The sequence below is a fragment of the Varroa jacobsoni genome, unplaced genomic scaffold, assembly GCF_002532875.2.
Source record: "Varroa jacobsoni isolate VJ856 unplaced genomic scaffold, vjacob_1.0 contig04548, whole genome shotgun sequence".
In the NCBI taxonomy this organism is placed as follows: Eukaryota; Metazoa; Arthropoda; class Arachnida; order Mesostigmata; family Varroidae; genus Varroa; species Varroa jacobsoni.
Window position 1 is genome coordinate 1 of NW_019215276.1, and position 18100 is coordinate 18100.

An 18100-nucleotide genomic window follows, 5' to 3' on the forward strand; every position below is an offset into this window, starting at 1 on the left:
TCAAAAGGTAAATAATAATTAAATGCATAGTCAAATCAAGGATATATATTAGGTGATACAGTTCGACAAGATGCTTACCCTTTTTGTAATTGGAACATAATATTCACGATTTCCGTATATTCTATACGTGCGTCTTTCGAATACAGGAACAAGATTCAATTGGATATTTATGTACATCATTTATATGCATTTATATACATTTTTAGCCCACAAAAGCGCTCAACAATAGAATCTTTATATTTGTTTTGTAATATATACAAGTTCGATTTGTCTTGCCGTGGTGTGTATCCGACCGCTTTTTATTCAGGCCAAATATGCTCACACACACCTTAACTCTAGTTCCTTATAGAATACCTAATATTCGTTTGAAAATTAGCTATCGGCACGAAAGTGAAATATTTCAAAATACGTCCTCTTCTATAGCCGAAACGTTGGTCTAACTCGTTAACTCGATGATCGCTTGATGGCGCTGATGGAAGTCATCGAATTACTGTGTGTATAAATCTATTTCTTTGTACGAAGCCTGTACTAAATATCGTGGAACGAGTTTTGTGCACTCCAGAGTTATACTATACAACACTTGACTATATCGAATCTACTTCGACGTTCAGGCGTCGCTATGGTCTTCACTTACGTCCCGCTTATTTATGGTCAGCAAACGTTAGCGATGAACAGGGGGCAAAACGAGTGATTCAATGAATAGTTATACACGATGTTGAACTGAAGATTGGTATGTGAATACATGTGGAAGTAAATCAGCATTTTAGCGGACCTCCCTTACTTGAATGATTTCATCTTAAGTTCGATCATTTAGCTTATCATTTGTTAACTGTTTGAAATTTTCAACAAAACTTCGGAATATTTTTGATTTTGTTTATCGGAAATATATTTTTTTCGTGATGAATGTAGAACTGTTATCCTATGCGCAAATAGGCACTGCATGTTCACTAATCAGAAGCTTATAGCATAAGTAAGCCAAACGTTTAAAATAAAAGTTGTGTTACAATAGACTAAAAAATGATGCACAGATAAAAAGCATTCTATCATTCTTGTCCCTAGATCCCAAGCAGCTTTTACTAAAAAGCAATCGAGATGAAATTAACGCCCATATTCCTACATTTATTCTTCTACAATATACGAAATCGGTCACGAGCTAGGCCTATGCATAGGATGCTGTCGTCGAAGTTGGCGGGAACGGCAAAATCGTTGTAGAGCTCGATCTATCGACGTTTTGCATGCAATTGTTGAGAATTACGGCTTTCATTAGATAGCTAGTAGCTAGCTAGCTAGCTATTAGGAAAAAATTAATTTATACTCAAGTCGCTCTGCATCAGTTTTTTTTTACATATAGATCAATATAACGAAACTCGCATCAATTGTATGAAACATTTTCTCTAATACATAAATTCTGGAGGTACTCACGGTGTGTGTATAGACAGGATCTGCAGTTTCCATTTAAGCGAGCAACCGGCAACAATAAATGCTATGACCTTAGGCGAGCCATAATACCTGAATTCTCCAGACGTTTCAAGAGCAGAGATTGGAGCGTTGAAGACCAGCGATAACGTGACCCGATGTCGGGATCCGAAGGACAAAGACACGTTGCCGCAGTCGAGGAGGGCTTTCAGGAAAGTACATTTTGAAAGACACTGAAGGCTCTGCGAGTAAAAATTGGCATTTTAGATGTAATCTGTTACAGAATTAATACACAGATGCTGGGATTGCGGAACGTGAGTCGAAAATGATCTCCGCAAAGTGGCTCCACGCTAGTTGGAAATGCATACGGTGTATTTTTGTCAATTTTTTAATCAACAACGTCAGTCTCTTTAAAGCATATTGTCGCCGGTTCAGTCTCTATTGCGAGAGAATGACGTCCTCTCGGAGAGGAATTGAATTTGGTCGGCAGCAGTATTCAGTAGGTCGGAATGTAAGGTGGTCGTAGTACTTGCGATAAACATCAAAGGCATTTGCTCCCATAAGATACTTGCCAAAAATGAAACCGTAGATGCAGCCCGCTATCTCGAATTTTGCGAGAGGAATCGTAACCCGGTCACTCAATGACAAAACTAAACTTTATCGTCATGCTCCAGTTACTTCCTGGATAATGCAAGGTAATATCCAAGCCTCGATCTAAGTACGTGTGTCTATGTGACTTTTCATGTCCTAAGAAAAGCAACAGGTGGGGGCAAATATACTTCTCGAAGCCATAAACAGAGAAATCGCCTATGGGAACGCGAATGGTATGTGTATAGTTGCCTGGTAGCCGCCGGAGCGCCGGGGCAACTGTGTAAAAAATGGAAGAGAGTATACATATGGAAATCTTGATTCTAGTCCACAGTTTCCAAATTTGCCGGATTCACTTGTGATAACCCAGTACATGAGCCAACAGCAAGCTCGGTATTTCCCGTTCAAAGATTGTCGGCGTTCACAAATAGTGGCCAACCGGATGATGTATTACCTGTCGATAACTATTATAATGCAGTGTATATATGGCAACGGCTTTGGCAAATATGACAGTTATAACAGTACTTTTGCGTTTACCGATCTTCTCCGAAGACTTCTTCGAAGTGATTGTCAATAATAGCGGTAGTCTAGCCCTGTTGACTGTGTTTTAATAGTGTTGATTGAATTTACTGTTGTTGCAGTCGTCATCAAGAATTACGCAGCAACAACAAGCTGACTTTTGTTAAGTAGCAGAGCGTGAACGGAACTAGCACGACGGCATCACCCACGCCACCTCAAATAATGATGGTAGCGCTGACAACAGCAGGGGTCCCATTGAAGAAAGACTGCTGGTTGGCACATAAGCATGATTACATACATATATGGTGAAAGAGTTACATTCTATTCAAGTTTCGCACGTAGCTACATCTAATTACTACTTCCAACGCATGAAAGCTTTGGTACTGCAGTAAGAGAACGTGCAGCACGCAAATCCGTGAACGTCTCTGATAGGATGCTATGCTAACTTAATATTTCCGCACTATCGAAGAGCGCGATAGATAACTGACCCGATATTGGGTGTTAACTGTTGGAAATCTTTATATAAATTATACGGCCCGCCTAACCTTTGAAATTATTACATAGGTTTTTAACAATTTTTTTCAACCCTTCTTATGAACCAATCTGAATTTCGTCCAGAAACTTATCTGTGCAACCGAAGTTATAACTTCAAAATGAAGTAAATTATCAAATGTCGGAAAATCAACGTATACAGCACACATGGTCAGGTACGTATATGGTCGCACGAATAGATTAAATCGTATTTCTTAACATTTAGACTTAAGTGTTAATTATATGCAGTCTCTGTATCCGTGGTATTACCAATCTCTTGACCTGATCTAGTGTATTTTAAGCCATATACAATATTTTATGGCTATACAAAATTTATCATCCTGTAACAAAATTATTTAAAAGTCCACGATGGACTAAGTGCAATATTTAACTGTATTGTGATTTCCGTTCTTTCTTAATTACAAAAGTAGGTAATTGCAGTCGGTTCTTTAAAGCCTTTTATAGACTTCCCGGTTTTCTAGCGGCGATGGTTGAAGTGCCCGTTGGGCAAAGGAATCCCCAACAAATTGCCAATACTGGGCGACAACTGCACGCGTTCACGCTGACTGCTGAACATACTTAAGCCATGTGACCTTAATCATGCTGTTGCTGCAAACAAACGAAAACACGTTCATCTTTATCCTGTAACCATAGAAAAGGCCTGCCACGATATCCTATGGCGTGCTTGTACAGGCCTATTATGTGACATTGCAGCAGGCCCTCCCTACGATTACAGCAAAAAAAATCTAACGGTCTTGGCGTAAACAGCGCGTACGTAATTGTCATTATGAACGCGCTGTTTATTATTTTAGCAAGCAATTTAGATTCTTTGAACGTTGCAATTTTCCGAATAAAAATTTTAAACGTAAAATGGTTATATGACCACTACGCATTCACCTGCCTGCTGCTAACTACAGTACAGATAGTTAAAAATTATTATTAGGTGGAACACTATTTATACCCTGTAATGGTGTTACTAAATTAAGTAATATATTTTTGATAGTTAGTATTTCAACTCCTCATCCACGTTTCGGTCGCTGTGTCCTATCACATCACAAAATCAGTAGGCTTCTCTGGTTGCGATATCGGAAGAACTCGTTGTTTTTCACTTATGCTTTACTGTTCGAAAATGCTCTTTCTGCTCTGTTAACAGTTTCAACTCAGACGGGTGTTCCAGGTGGGAAAACTATGTTTTCGGCGCCCTATGTACTAGGCGTTTCGTCGAGCCTTAAACGTTGACAAAAAAAGCCCGCGATATTTGCTCCATGTACGGCAATGACACTATCCTTAAAAGTACTAGTTAAGAGTGGTTGGCTAGGTTTTCGCACGCTATCCGGAAGCTAGAGGATGTCTCCCGTTCCGGCCAGCCATCTGAAAGCACCTTTAAAGGAACACGGTTGACAAACGGCTTCGGATTTGGCCTAATAGGTGAGCTGTAACCACAAGACCATCGTTAACCACTTCAAGCCCCTTAGGAATACACAGAAACCTGCAGTATGAATAGCTCATAGACTTTCTAAATTCGACAAAGAATTACGAGAACGCTGCACCTTAACATCTTGTCCCGTATCGAGCGTCATGCGGCCAAAAGATCGATTTTTGCATAGATATAAGTGATGAGAAGTAGTGTCTGCACTAGAGATTAAGATGATTGGCTTCAGGAGAGGAGCGAAAACACATCTTTGTCCACAAAGGGTCATACTTTACGCTTGGTAGGACTGCAGGGGTCTGATCTACTGCCAGTTACTTCTTAGGAATCAGAAAGTTGTTCAGCACGTTTATTCGGCTCATTTGTATCGATTCAACGGGGCCATACAAGAGACAAGACATGACAAATGACGTCAGATCATCTACGACAACGCGAGACCGCACACGGCAAACGTCATCAAAGCTGCCCTCCTGAACTTTTACTCTGTGAACCTTGCGCCAACAAATTTTCATCTTTGCCGTTCACTGGGCAAGAACCCTCGTGGCTCTATTTTCGACACGGATCGAGAACATAAAATAAGGTTGGAAAACCTCTTCGAGACGATGTCCGCTAGCCTCTGGCCAAGCGACATGCATCATTTGCTGAAAAACGGGACGGAAGATAGATACATGACAAAATTACTCATTGTTACAGAAATAAAAAAGTGTAATCGTTTTTATTGAATAAAAATGCAGGACACCTTCTTTCCAACGTAATATATATATATACATATATAGTTAGGAAATATGCGTCCAATAAGATTCAGACGCTTTTTTCGGCGCTCGCTTAGAAATGACAACACAGTATTGTTAACAAAATCTCCACGCGAAGTTATTGCTTGTTATGCTTTCATAAAGTGTAATATTTTTCAGCATAAACATTTCTGACTAGGCAAGGTATCTTCATCTCACTTGATCTCCACTGATGTTTGCAACGAAGATGCTTCATTCTGAGCTACTTAATAATCAAGACTATAAGCTTCCCGTAGCAAAGTTGTATTGGCCAAATATGAATCGTGGCCAAATCGTGTCTGCGTTATAACATGAGCGGCTTCAAGCAAAAAAAAAGATCAAACCAAATTATAAATGACACATTTAAAAGCTTCACCTGATTGATAAATCTGATTTATAAGAATTCTGCCCTGAATAATTATTATTATAAAGTAGTATCAATTCATATTGATTTTCTTCTTTTTGCGCAACGTTACCGCCCGTGAAGGATTCTCTTTCATTTAGGAACATTAACTATGGTTCAGTGTTATCATTCGTTGGCTACTTTTATAGAATTTTCTATTTGGGAAAAAAATTCAATGGTCTCTGGCTTCGCTTGTCGATCAAATGGCCAATCCTATAACAAATTATCTACGCTGCTTCTGCACTTGTGCAACAGCCTTACGCATATTCTGTTTAGGTGGAAACAGTTAGCGATAAATGATCGAACAATTACACAATTGAAATGTATGGCAACTAGAATAGAATCCATAATCCGCGCTGTCAAAGATACACGGTCTTCACTAAACGAAGTAGTAACGAAGACGACTACATTTTTAGCCCTTTTGCCTTCCTCAAGAATGTGTATTGATATGTTTGTTGTCAGCTTTTTTCCTTTTTATTATTTTAGCATTATAAAAGTATTGGCTCTATTTCAAAATTAAACCTGTTGTTTCTTCATAATAGGTTTGCTACGCTGAGGATCGCCCCGCGATCAATTTACGAATAATTTACCTATAATATTGTACCTTCAATGGAGCGTATCGTTATTAAAGGTCTTTCGCCAATAAAGTCTGGGGTCATTCTGCGGAACATCGATATGAGAATTGCAGCTCTTTAGGCTTACACAAAAAAAAAAATATATATATATATATATGTGTGTGTTACAGATATATAGAACGAATATAAAACAAGCGTTCGACCAATGCGAGATGCAGTCTACAGTAATCAATGTCCGTACCTTGCTTTGTTTGTAAAAAAAAAGTATTCGAGTGATCATCAATCGGCCCGAGTGCAAGATGTTATTTGGTCCTAAAATGATTAACTAAATCTGTGCCTGTGCGAAAGAAATAGGATTCTAATATGAAGAAGTTTTGCTTCTGAATGATAATTGTTAACACACTCCAACGTACGCAAATTTTAACGTTATTTCCGTTTTAAGACAACTTCGAATTTACGGTATCAACTTTTAGCAAAAAAACATACACATCATTTAGCACTGTCCTCGGTCGCTGAAACGTATAGAAAGCGATCGAACATATACATTGATAGCAAAGCATGACGAAACGCAAATATTAGTGTACCTTCAGTAATAACAGACAAAAAACTGAAGCTCGGAAGATAAAAAGATTGGTTTTATGTCTCTGGAAATACATTTCCGTCACAATCGATACGTTACGGACCGAGTTGTTCGTATGCTTAAATCTTCACGGCATATTCTTTTTGTTCCTTTATTATTCCGTTAATAGCGATCCAAATTGATATCTTCATTTATACCACGATTTGTTACATTGCTTATCTCTCTAGCTACGTCAGTCTCCACAGCTCCAAAACAAAGTCACCATCAAAATATACTGCAGGTTCTGCTGGCTTCAGAGATAAAGCAAACACACCCAGATACTTAAGTACGCCAATCCCAAATCGCTTACAACCTCATATCACGCTAATCGTCAGGGATCCTTTGAACTTTCGCAGAGGCAATAATAACAGAAGCACTCATTACGATAACAGTAACAACCAATTGCAAATGGGTAGCCATCTGGCGATTGTGGGCTGAACGGAGCGCTCGCGCAGCATTTGGTGCATTTACCGGTCGCTCCGGCTCTGTCAACATCGTCTGCAGGGGAAAGACGACGTGAGTAACAGACGGGACGGCCAACAATAGTTCGCTGCCATCTGCTGTTGGCGTTATTCAAAACGACATCGGTAAACACAGTAGCATACGCGCTGCTTGACGCTGGGTTGCTTATAAAGTGGTGTTTTTTTTCCCATCTTCCCGTATTCTGTTGCTGCTGGGAGTGAACAGCCCTACAATACGCTGTCAAGCGCCGCCGATGTCGCGAACAGGCGTCTCTGTTAATTGTTAGCCCGGGTTGGCTGGCGCGTTCGGATGGCTACCAAGCGACAAAAATGCGCCACGTCTTGATAGCCTGCGGGTTTCAAGGTTATTCTGGTTGTAGACCGCAGTCCTAGCCTCGTCCCTCGATCCGGCCTCGCAGTCTTAGGCGGCACTGGTGACGACGGTAACAGCAGCAGCGATCGAAACAACGCCCCCCGCCCCAATCATCGATTTAATAATGTCACCAACAGCTTCGGCAGACTGTGTGTGGCTGCCATGTCGATGGTGTGAAGCGATTCTGCTGGCAGCCGAGCTTTTTCTAACAACGTAAGCAACGAATAGCTGACAATCGGGCATTCAAAGCTGGGCATCAGCGGGCTGGGTAACCATTTATGACTCGAGCAAGTACAGCCCAATTGTAGCAGTGGGTTGGCAGCATACCTGCCGTGTTTCGATGTCAGGGCCATGTCAAAGACGACAGAAGTACCAATCGTACGAAGGCAGACGGGCCTACGAACGGGCACATAAACAAACAAACAAACATCGTATCATCTGGCAATATTATTAATCGGTCATCAGCATGCGAATAAATGCTAGGACGCTACGCGACATCGGCGTAAACCAGCTGGATAACAAACTGCCTATATTCTACAAATATGAAGACATCGACGTTGGAGTGAAATTCCCCTCCACCCCTGTAACCCCAGCTGATGGCAGAAATCAACAGAAAAACCAGCATAAGGCCTATAGGGATAATTGCCTCTCATTCTTTTTACAGGAGGGCAATGAAGGCGCAAAGAAAAAAACCAGCTGATGAACATTACCTTGTTGTTTTGTCAGATCACAAACAATACGGAAAGGCAAATATAGAAAAACGTGCTGTGAAAAACCCAAGAATAATATTTGTATTTGTTGTCGTGCTTCTGCTATGGCTTCTGGATGTCTGAACCCATCAACGTAAAATGACAATTATGGCACGAAAATAAGGGCACACGGTAGGCTAAGTGAAATTCATGGAACGTCTACAGGGGTTTTTTTCATGACTATAGAAATAGGGACCAGCTACAAATATTGGATGATCAACGATGTGGTATTGTAGCATATCGGTATGGTCAAATTAACTAATTGATTGACCGATTGTTTGAATGAAGCTTGCTAAACGTAATAGCATAGGTGGTTGCTATTTGTAGATGCAATGGTCTATGACTATGGTTTAAGCTGAAAGTATAACGGGTTGGAAAAAATAAGCAGGAAAAAAATTGTACATCGACTAGCGGCCAGTAGTTTCAATGTCGTACTGTTAGAACTGATCGAATAGTGAATGGGTATCTAAATCGAACGGAGCGGTCGAGTGTTTTTCATTAAAATATGGTCGTACATTACGATCTTTCTCTTAAAGTTCTCAATTGCCAGGAAGGGTCAAGATTAATCTAAAATCATTTAAGCGAAAGTTATAGGTCTGACGGCACAGTATGCCATGAGTCCGATCTAATAGCTATAAGAGTAGTGTAGTTTCCCATTGAATAGCTCCAGGCCGAACGGTCATCCCGCACAATACGAGTATCTTAATATATTTCTTTACTATATATATATTGACAGATTTTTATCCTGGAGAATATGAGCTATTCATTCAACTGCTGAATCTCAAACCGACACAGCGTCGTTTAAGTCAACTCTGTCAGGAAAACGAGTCTCTGATAAGTAATAGCGTTTGCTGAAACGACTTTACAACTTTTCCTCCAAAATTTCCGAAATGTCTTCCTCAAAAAAAATTATCAATAATTATATTCTAACAAAATTATTAATAGATCTGATTTCGTCCAAGAAAACCAAGGTAATGTTGTTTAGCTTCTTATTAAGAAGAAAGCCGTAGTTCCATTACCTATGTCTAGCGCATTCGAGGGCGGATGCATAAGTTCAAACGTCGTGACACACAATGCCTGATTCGCACCGTTTAATAGTCTCGGTTTTATACAGCGCTGATGGCCAATATTAATCCATATTAGTTTATTCTAATGGCTTCCTGTCAATCAAAAAAGATTGCCCCTAAACAAAGTTGCTTCTTTTTACCAGTTTATTGTAGCACGTACGTACGTACGTATGTGTGCTTGTTGTGCTTAAGATATTTCTTTTGTATCTGCTAACAAGGTTGTCGCAAACTGCCAACTTTGGTAGTGCGTTTCTGTCAACCCCTGATTGTCGTGCCCTAACACGTCGATCCGCCTCAAAGAAGCCAAAAAGGCCTGATATGTTACGCGCAAGCATACTCTATGAGACCCGCAGACTTATAGTGACAACTACGTGACCCTCGAGTTTAGCCTAACATCAAATTCGGTGATTTGGCCCCTTATATTGCATAAGCAAATGGGAAAACCTAACGAATCTAAAAGTCACCGTGCACCCAAACGTGCCTTGCACAGTAGACGCAAAATGTTAGGAGAAGATCGATTACTTAGACAGGCGAGCGCCTTTACAAGTATTTAAGGTTTGATTTTATTACCTTTTGAAGTAGATATGCATTATTCTTATTGTCATCATCATCATACCTAGACAAAATATTACCCTCTATATATGAAAATGTAGACCCCATAAGGACGTGGAGGGCAAGGGTGTGAGATCGCAATTTAGATAAGCGGCTTGCCAGCGTAAGCAAAAATATACATATTTTAACTGATCCTTGCCATCCAGCCGGTAATTAGGTACAGTTCTGTCTTAAAATCAACGTCTATATCTGAACATGCATGTTCCGAACGACGTATGAAAATAGGGTGTACACAAACTTTAGTTACTTTCCTATTTATCAATGACTTGAAGACTTCCTGCGCCAAATTCTATCTGTCAGCGACCAAATAAGAAACAGACAGGTACGTCCCATAAAACATGTACCGAGTTTACAAAAAGTAGGAGGTAAAAAAAAAGGGAGTACAAAAGACTATGCTTATCTGTGTCGCAGGCGTAGCCCTAAAGTCCAAGCTGCGATTTCAAGATCTTCAGCTCGAAAAGCCTCGAAGGAAAGGTTAAAGTTTTGCTCACTCGATGCTGGGACGATTATATGAATCGTTCATGGGACTTCTAAAGCGAACCTTTAAAGATTCAGGCTTTTAGTCCAGGGGACATGCGAACCTTTCCGTGCCTCTATCAAAGATGGTAATAAAAATCATAAACGATGGCTACAAGCTAACAAACTCTATATACGCTGATATACAAGCGTTCGTAAGGCTGGTGCTGCTCATTTCGAATGTCAGCCAACAAATACGACTTCACATATCAATTCCAATAGCGCCATGTTACCGTAAATACTAGTTGGTTTTGGTTGTCTTAACCATGGCTAGGTATTTCGATAGCGTTCGATGATTGACTTCGTCGATGGAAAGAAGTTATAGATGACCTGAACATGATCGCGTCGTCAAGCGACAGATGTCGACTACTGTTAATTTTGTTCAACCCGTCGTGTATATATATATATATATACACGCAGCATATTTTGGAAAAACATGTCTGCCAAACAAATCACTAGAAGAAACCAAACTATATACTGGATAATTTGAAGACAAGTAGCCAATTCGAATACGGGCTACCTGCCAGGTTACATTATCTGTACCTAACATTGAAGTGATGATGGGACTGATACGATGGGAGTGATCATTGAACTGATACGTCGGCAGGCTGCGATAAAGGCGATGATATTTTTCGTGAAACGTTCGATGAACCTGAATCCCGAAAAATTGTAAAATCTTCTGTTAGATAATTTGACTTCTGTCAGACTATTCTTTATCATTATTAGTTTATCAATTCTATGTAAGCTACCAATGATTATGAAGATGCGTCACGTGTTATTAGTGAATAGTCACAGACGACCTTTAACTGGCTTTTTTTTTTTAACCAACAATTGCAATGAACATTATGTAACGGTCAATTTTTCAATAACGGTCGAAAAAATAGACGGGCGTTCATATTTGAAATGTAGCTAAATGGCCGGATCGCTAACGGCTGCTCCCGCTAGAAGAGATTATCGCTTTCTAATAGTGAAAGAATAGATGAAGAACGTTATCAAAAAATTTATAATAGATCTGCATATTGATTGATCCTCTGGCAGGTTGAGACCACTCATCGAAAGGCACCAGGTTTTAGGTTCATTCTAATTAAGCATGTCTGTGCAACTTTTGATTATTACGTAGCAAAAAACCTCAACGTAGGATTTTCTACCATTTTCTATTTTGATTCAGTTTTTTTTTCATTTTGTTTTAAAAAAAAGCTTTACATTTCTATATTATTTAGTTTACCTGATTAGTACGTATCCGAAGCATTTTTCTATTCGTTTTTGTCGCTTACCTTTCGTCCCTATGGGCATTCACGCGTTGCTCGCCACGAAGAAGAAGGAGGAAGCAAATAAAACACACGATAGCATTACTGATTTCTTCATTCGATGCGAGTGCCGAACGTAGTCAAGTGATTTTTTTTCTCGTAGAAAAAGACCTCTCATAGATTCAACCGTGCCAGTAATTGACTCTGTTTCGTAAGCTAGATAATGATATTTGCCCTTGTTAGCCACCGGTCACTACAACACAATTTACAAGATAAAAAATTTCTCAAGACCGGATCCTGCGTTTCGCAACGGCCGCAAATCACAGCGTCTGAACTTTATGTTGAACATTCTTCAATATCGATACATTATAAATACATTGGACACGAGTTAATGGCAAGGACTTTGTGTACCACTTTTCCGCTAGCAGAGGCTAACTACGAAAGGAGAACGCTCAAATTTTATTTCTCGGGGGGGGGGGGGGAAGCGGCGCTGCCTTCAACTACTTCAGCTTGAAGGTTGCCGTCTTCAGCATTAATTTTTTATTGAGTCTTCTTATTCAATGTGTTGACACTCAATGGCCAATAACATTCATAATAGGCCATTATAGTCCAGGCAACAAGAATCATATTATTACAACAATAGGAATAGAATTAATCACTTAACGGTAATAATATAATTATATTATCATCATTAACAACAACAGAAAAAAATCAAAATTATCCGAACTAGAGATAGGTCCGTCACTAACTATACAATACAGCCTTCCGTTTATATGCAATCCGGGGTATGATTGCGTCTACCACAGTAATATACTATCAATGAGCGGGGCATTTTCATCTTGCTTCATCCGAGTAGCAGTTAACTGCGTTAACGGGAAACTGAACAAAAGTTTTGCAGTAAGTCAACAGTAATACTCATAATATTACTCAGTATCAATAACAATAAAGGTAGCAATAATGTCACGAAAAAGTGATCATTATCATGAACAAAGTACTTTTTTTTTTGCTTCACAACCAGAAATGGCACCTTTGTGTGTACAAAGTAAACTAATATACGTCAAGGTGTTACAGGTTTGTCCTGCTCGTTTTTTTTTTTTTTTTTTTAATCTTTTTAAACAAGTTGTTCTCCATCTGACGCTCAGCCGTCTTCATGTACTTCCGTGACATGTGGTCTCATCTTCTCTCCATCTGTGATTTCCATCGGTACCCTCTGTTCTCCACAGAGTGTACCCATCCTTAATTTCGTTGCTTTATTTCGTCCGCGGCGCTATCACAAACTTCAATTTATGCTTCATTCAAAGCCTTAATAATTTAAATTTACTAGCCTACCGGATATAATGCGGCGTGCGACAACAGCCGTACGTTGTTTGTTGTGAGTTTTGAAAAAACTGACCGACGCAGATGTTCCGTTGATCGGAAGTGGATAGACGGAAAGTAAGTAATGGAATACAGACGTCTGGTCAATTTGGAAGCTGTATTTAAGCTGTTGGATAGAAAAAGCTCGATAGGCACATTGCTCACAATTCAGCGATCTGTAGACAGCATAACTTACAAAGTAAAAGATGACATGATAAGGAAGTCTAGCAATACAAGCCAATGAAATTGAGAACATCAATTGAAAACGAACAAGTTAATAGACGTAAATGTGTGAATTAAACATAACGAAATAGAGCGATGTTTAGCGAGGTAGTGAAAGTAGGACCATCGCAGGATATAACTGTATTAAAACATTGCAGTTCCTCTGTCTATAAAACTCTCGCAGAAATAGGTTCTCCGATTGAGCTGTTCAAGCGCCCCCAATGTGGGTTGGGCTCGTGCGTTTCGCTCAAACGAAACGAGTAATATTAGTTACCTTGCATCATTATGCCGAAAACCAAAAACTCATGTCTCTTCATAAGTTAAAACACGATTTCAGCAGAACCTCGGCCGACGAACTTACTCGTGGTCGCCTTGGCCTCCCGCTTGATCAGATGACTGGTTTGTCTTTTCCTCTGTAGAATGAATATGACTTAGATGAACTACACAACGATAATAGTGATAGTTAATAATGATAATAATATCTAAGCAATCTTACTGTGTGATATTACTCCTTTGAATTCGTCTGTGCTCGATTGATACTCATTTTCTCCTGTACGTATAGATCGTGCACGATTATGCATAATTAACTATAAGGGTTTTCTCTCAAACATATGTCATCACATGTGGCAAACTTTCCCTAACAAGCCCCTTCGAGTTATAGTCTTTCTATTTCCCTTAGTGTACAGAGGTAAGCGGATGGAGCTTTCTTCTTCTTCACTCGTTTTCACCCCTATGTCATTCTACTCTAGCTGATTGACGTGTGTGCTAACCGGAATCAACTCCAAAATTTATCAAAGTATACCATGAAACAATATCTGCGATGTTCCCTACAAGGGGGCCTCAAGGTCTCGAGCCCATGTTATTAACTGGTTATCTAGGAGTATAACTCGAGGATGGATAGGTGTATTTGCTTTAATATCACTCCAACGTGTTGTTGGACATGACCGCTGTATGTAAAGGATTTTGCCACGCACACGCCGCCTTCCGTCTCCGTTTCTCTATTCACTAATCTCTAACAACCAATTTTGCCTAGTCAGACATGGAAGCAATATGGCGCTTTCGTCGTTTACACAGTCTGCGCACAATTCAGTAGATATCTTCCGTTCTTAACGTAAGTGGGTAATTTCGACGGGGTGACACGACACGGTCACTAACAAAAGTCCCATCCATGGGCCAGGCTGTTTGTGTGGGTGACCATGTCTCGGTTAACCTACAACACTGAATCCACAAACCTGCCCACAAGCCATCGGCTGACATCGGCTACAGCGTAAAATTGCGCGTTCTTCTCATATCACCCTTGATAGTGATAAGGCAATATGTGTCGACCGATCCACTGAATAGTATTTAGTAAGAATACTGCACTATCCGTTTGTTTATATCTTGTGGCAAATTGAACTAGATCAAACGAGTCTAAACCGGCGAGTCTTTGCAATTCGTTTTTCTTAATCATGGTCACCACCATACCACATTTGTGCTGGTAGTTTTTCCGCTATACGCAGCTGCTGGCCTATAACCGTCGGATGTACGACAGCTAATAAGTGTCGTTGCAATGGTTACTGCTGCGAGTTATTCTGTCCGTCGGTGTTCTCTTCGTAATCGTAGTATTCATATTCGGCGTTCGGGTCGACGGTTGTCGTCGTCGTCGTCGGGGTGGGCGTCGTGGTCTGGGCGCCGCCAAATGGGCTGGGTCGACGAATGCTGGGTCGGTTCAGTGTCAAGCGGTTTGGCGTTTGGAGGTTTTCGGGTCGTTGGGTCGACGGAAGGGTTCCTGGGACTCGTGGAATGAGGCCAGCCGGAGAAGGCGGCGGCGGTGCTGGAGGTGCAGGGCCGAACTGAGGAATAGCAGATCGCTGAGGGGTAGCGTACTCAACGGGCGTCTGCGTAACGACAAGCTGAGGTCTAACTACAGGTGATGAAGGCCGGCTATTGGTCCGGGGAGGAAGGAATGCACCAGCTGGAGGACGGAAATCCTGCGGCGGTTGCGGCTCGAACTGAACCGGCTGAGGAATCTGGGGAGTAAACTGACGCTGGGGTGGTCTTGGGCGAGGAGCAGGTGTTGTTGTGGTTGTTGTGGTTGGGCGCAAGGGCTGGCGCCGATTTGAGGAGCGACGCGGCGAGGCCGTAGTTCCTTCGTCGTCATAGTCGTCATCAGACACAGATATAGCGGGACGCCGTCTGCGAGTCGGCTCTAGTGGGAATACCGGCTGAGTGTCGACCTTGAACACGGAACGGTAGTCATCCTGAGTGTCGATGGTGCCCTGCACGTTGTCGTAATAGCGTTCAGCTAGTGGACAGTACACCTTGTCCTCGGAGTTACAGATTCTTGAGCTTTGCGAGAACAACGTGCCATTAGGGCAGGCGAAACTCATTTTTGTCAACCGGTTAAATTGCCCAAGGGCACAGATGTGATAGACCTGGCAACCGAGCTCAAGGTCAGCGTAGTATTCTCCGGCGTTTTTATCACGGCACGAAAATGCCGTCTTGGGGAAGTCGTGCACATTAAGCGAGTTCGCGACGGCAAGAGCCGCCATCATGAAGAGCTTCATCGTGAATCGTTCAAGCGCTATCACTGGCACCCCCTATACGATAGTGTGTTGATAATCCAGACACGGCACAGATCTCTCACCGCTTTTCTACCACTAACTGTCTCTGCTCTTTACGTGATACACGCTTTCGTTCTTTTTCGTTATTTGTACTTTAGGTAAAACGATTTTAGCACGGAAACCTCGACGAGCGTCGCACTTTACCCGCCGAACGTACCGGCAGGCCTAAACTGACTCGCACGACGCGATTGTAATGGGTATTATAGGGGTACCACGTGAATGCGGCTTGCCATTTGGGAGAGAGTGGCGTCAGCCGGTGTTCTCCCAACGTCTTTGTGCCAAATGGTAACAGCAGCAATAGCAACTAGTATAACAGGTAGCTAAAGGACTTGCGGATGGTGGGTAGCAGGCGTCAGAGCTGGTGTTCCAGACAACGAATCGCTTCACAATGGCAAGACAACGTTGCTTTGCTACACTGGCACTTTGTCCACGAGACGATGAATGGACCCCGCATGGCGCAGATTCGCACTGCCTTATCGGCAAACAGCGTTAGGGCGTAAAACAAGCAGGACGACGCGAGGTGCTGCTGGCTTTACGAATAATGCAAAGTAACTAGGTAGTAGTCAATGCGTCAAACAATAGTCGTTGCAGTTTTCGTTGTGATGATCGGAGGAGACAACGAACGTCGACACAGGAGGAGGTGGCTGGTAGACGCAAGGTAGAGAGGCTAACTAGCCAGTGGCGTGCAAAAGCACAGAGAGAACTACAACAAGATGCGCTTCAGACACAGAACCTAACGGAGCTAGGCCAGCACCAAACCGTCTTCCATTACCGCTATAATTAGCTTCAGCCTTCAGCCTTCAGCTGTTCAGTTTAGTCATACCCGTCATTGCCACTTCTTGCACCTTACGCGACATCTCAGCACGACGGTCGACAAGTCTCTGGGCTGTGGATCGGTGGAACCGACCGCAATGACTAACACAATTTTACCACATCAGTCACAATTCCGTTACTATTTGCGATGGCGTCAGGCTAAAGCACATATACACATACAGGCTGCATTCAGCACACAAGCAAGTTAATCACCCGCTGTGTGCTCGTCGCTAACAGGTCTACTAAATCCGCAACCGCTTTCGCGCAAGGGGTATAAAAAGAGAGAAAAAAAATAGATTCCACCCCTGCTCGTTTCATTGATCGCCTTTACCGAAAATCATAAAGAACACAACAGACATTTTACAAAAGCTGAGGCGGAAACAACTACTTATGCAGTTACGGTAGGAGGCAACTGCACCACTGGAAATGTGCATCCACGGACGGCAGCAAAAACAACAGATTAGCCCGCACACAGCTTAACTTCGGAACACATTATGCATTTCTCTCTCTCTCTCTCTCTATATAGATATATATATATATATATATATATATATATATATATATCTATATGTGTACGCGATGGGTCTTGTCATCGCAGGCGCGGGATCCACGCGGTGAATGTCTCCATGACCCCTGCAGACTGCACTTGGTAGGATTCGATCTCATATTTATAGTGTTTATATTCGTGGTCAATTCCTGCGTCTCGTGCTGACTGAACTATTAATGGAAATAGATAAATGTTCTTGTATGTATAGTATTGAATTTAGGCGCGCACGCGCATTAGTTTTTTTTCACTCCATTGTGGGCCGGCCCAGCATCAGTCAAAGGCAAATTCGCTTTTGTTTTTTTTGCAAAATTGGTTTCTATATACATATTTTTCGATATTAAAAACGACAGATCATACACGCATTTTAATCACAGGTGACTAGTTGTTCTGGCAACCCGACGACACACGCAAAATATATCATTTCGTTGTCAAAAGAAAACGCTCTACTTTGTGTTTCAATGGTGTTTTTATAAAGATCTACCGTTAAGCTGTCAGCGAAGATTAGCATGGCCCCTGCTCAAAGATCAGGCAAACTCATGGAAGGGTTACAATGATGTATGTATGTATGTATGACACATTCGACAGCAAATACTCAAAATAGAACCTAAAATTCTTTTCGTGATTCTTTATGACAATAGCACACTGTTTATTTTATAGGTGTATATATATATATATATATATATA

The 18100-nt window shown here is 41.4% G+C and overlaps 1 protein-coding gene across 1 annotated transcript; it reads right to left on the minus strand.

Moving 5' to 3' along the window:
* Positions 1–12170: 12170 nt before the first annotated feature.
* LOC111273062 (uncharacterized) lies at positions 12171–16250 on the minus strand. The gene has a single exon (XM_022854756.2). The coding sequence runs from the start codon at positions 15997–15999 to the stop codon at positions 15007–15009; it is 993 nt and encodes a 330-aa protein (XP_022710491.1). The 5' UTR covers positions 16000–16250; the 3' UTR covers positions 12171–15006.
* Positions 16251–18100: the final 1850 nt, after the last annotated feature.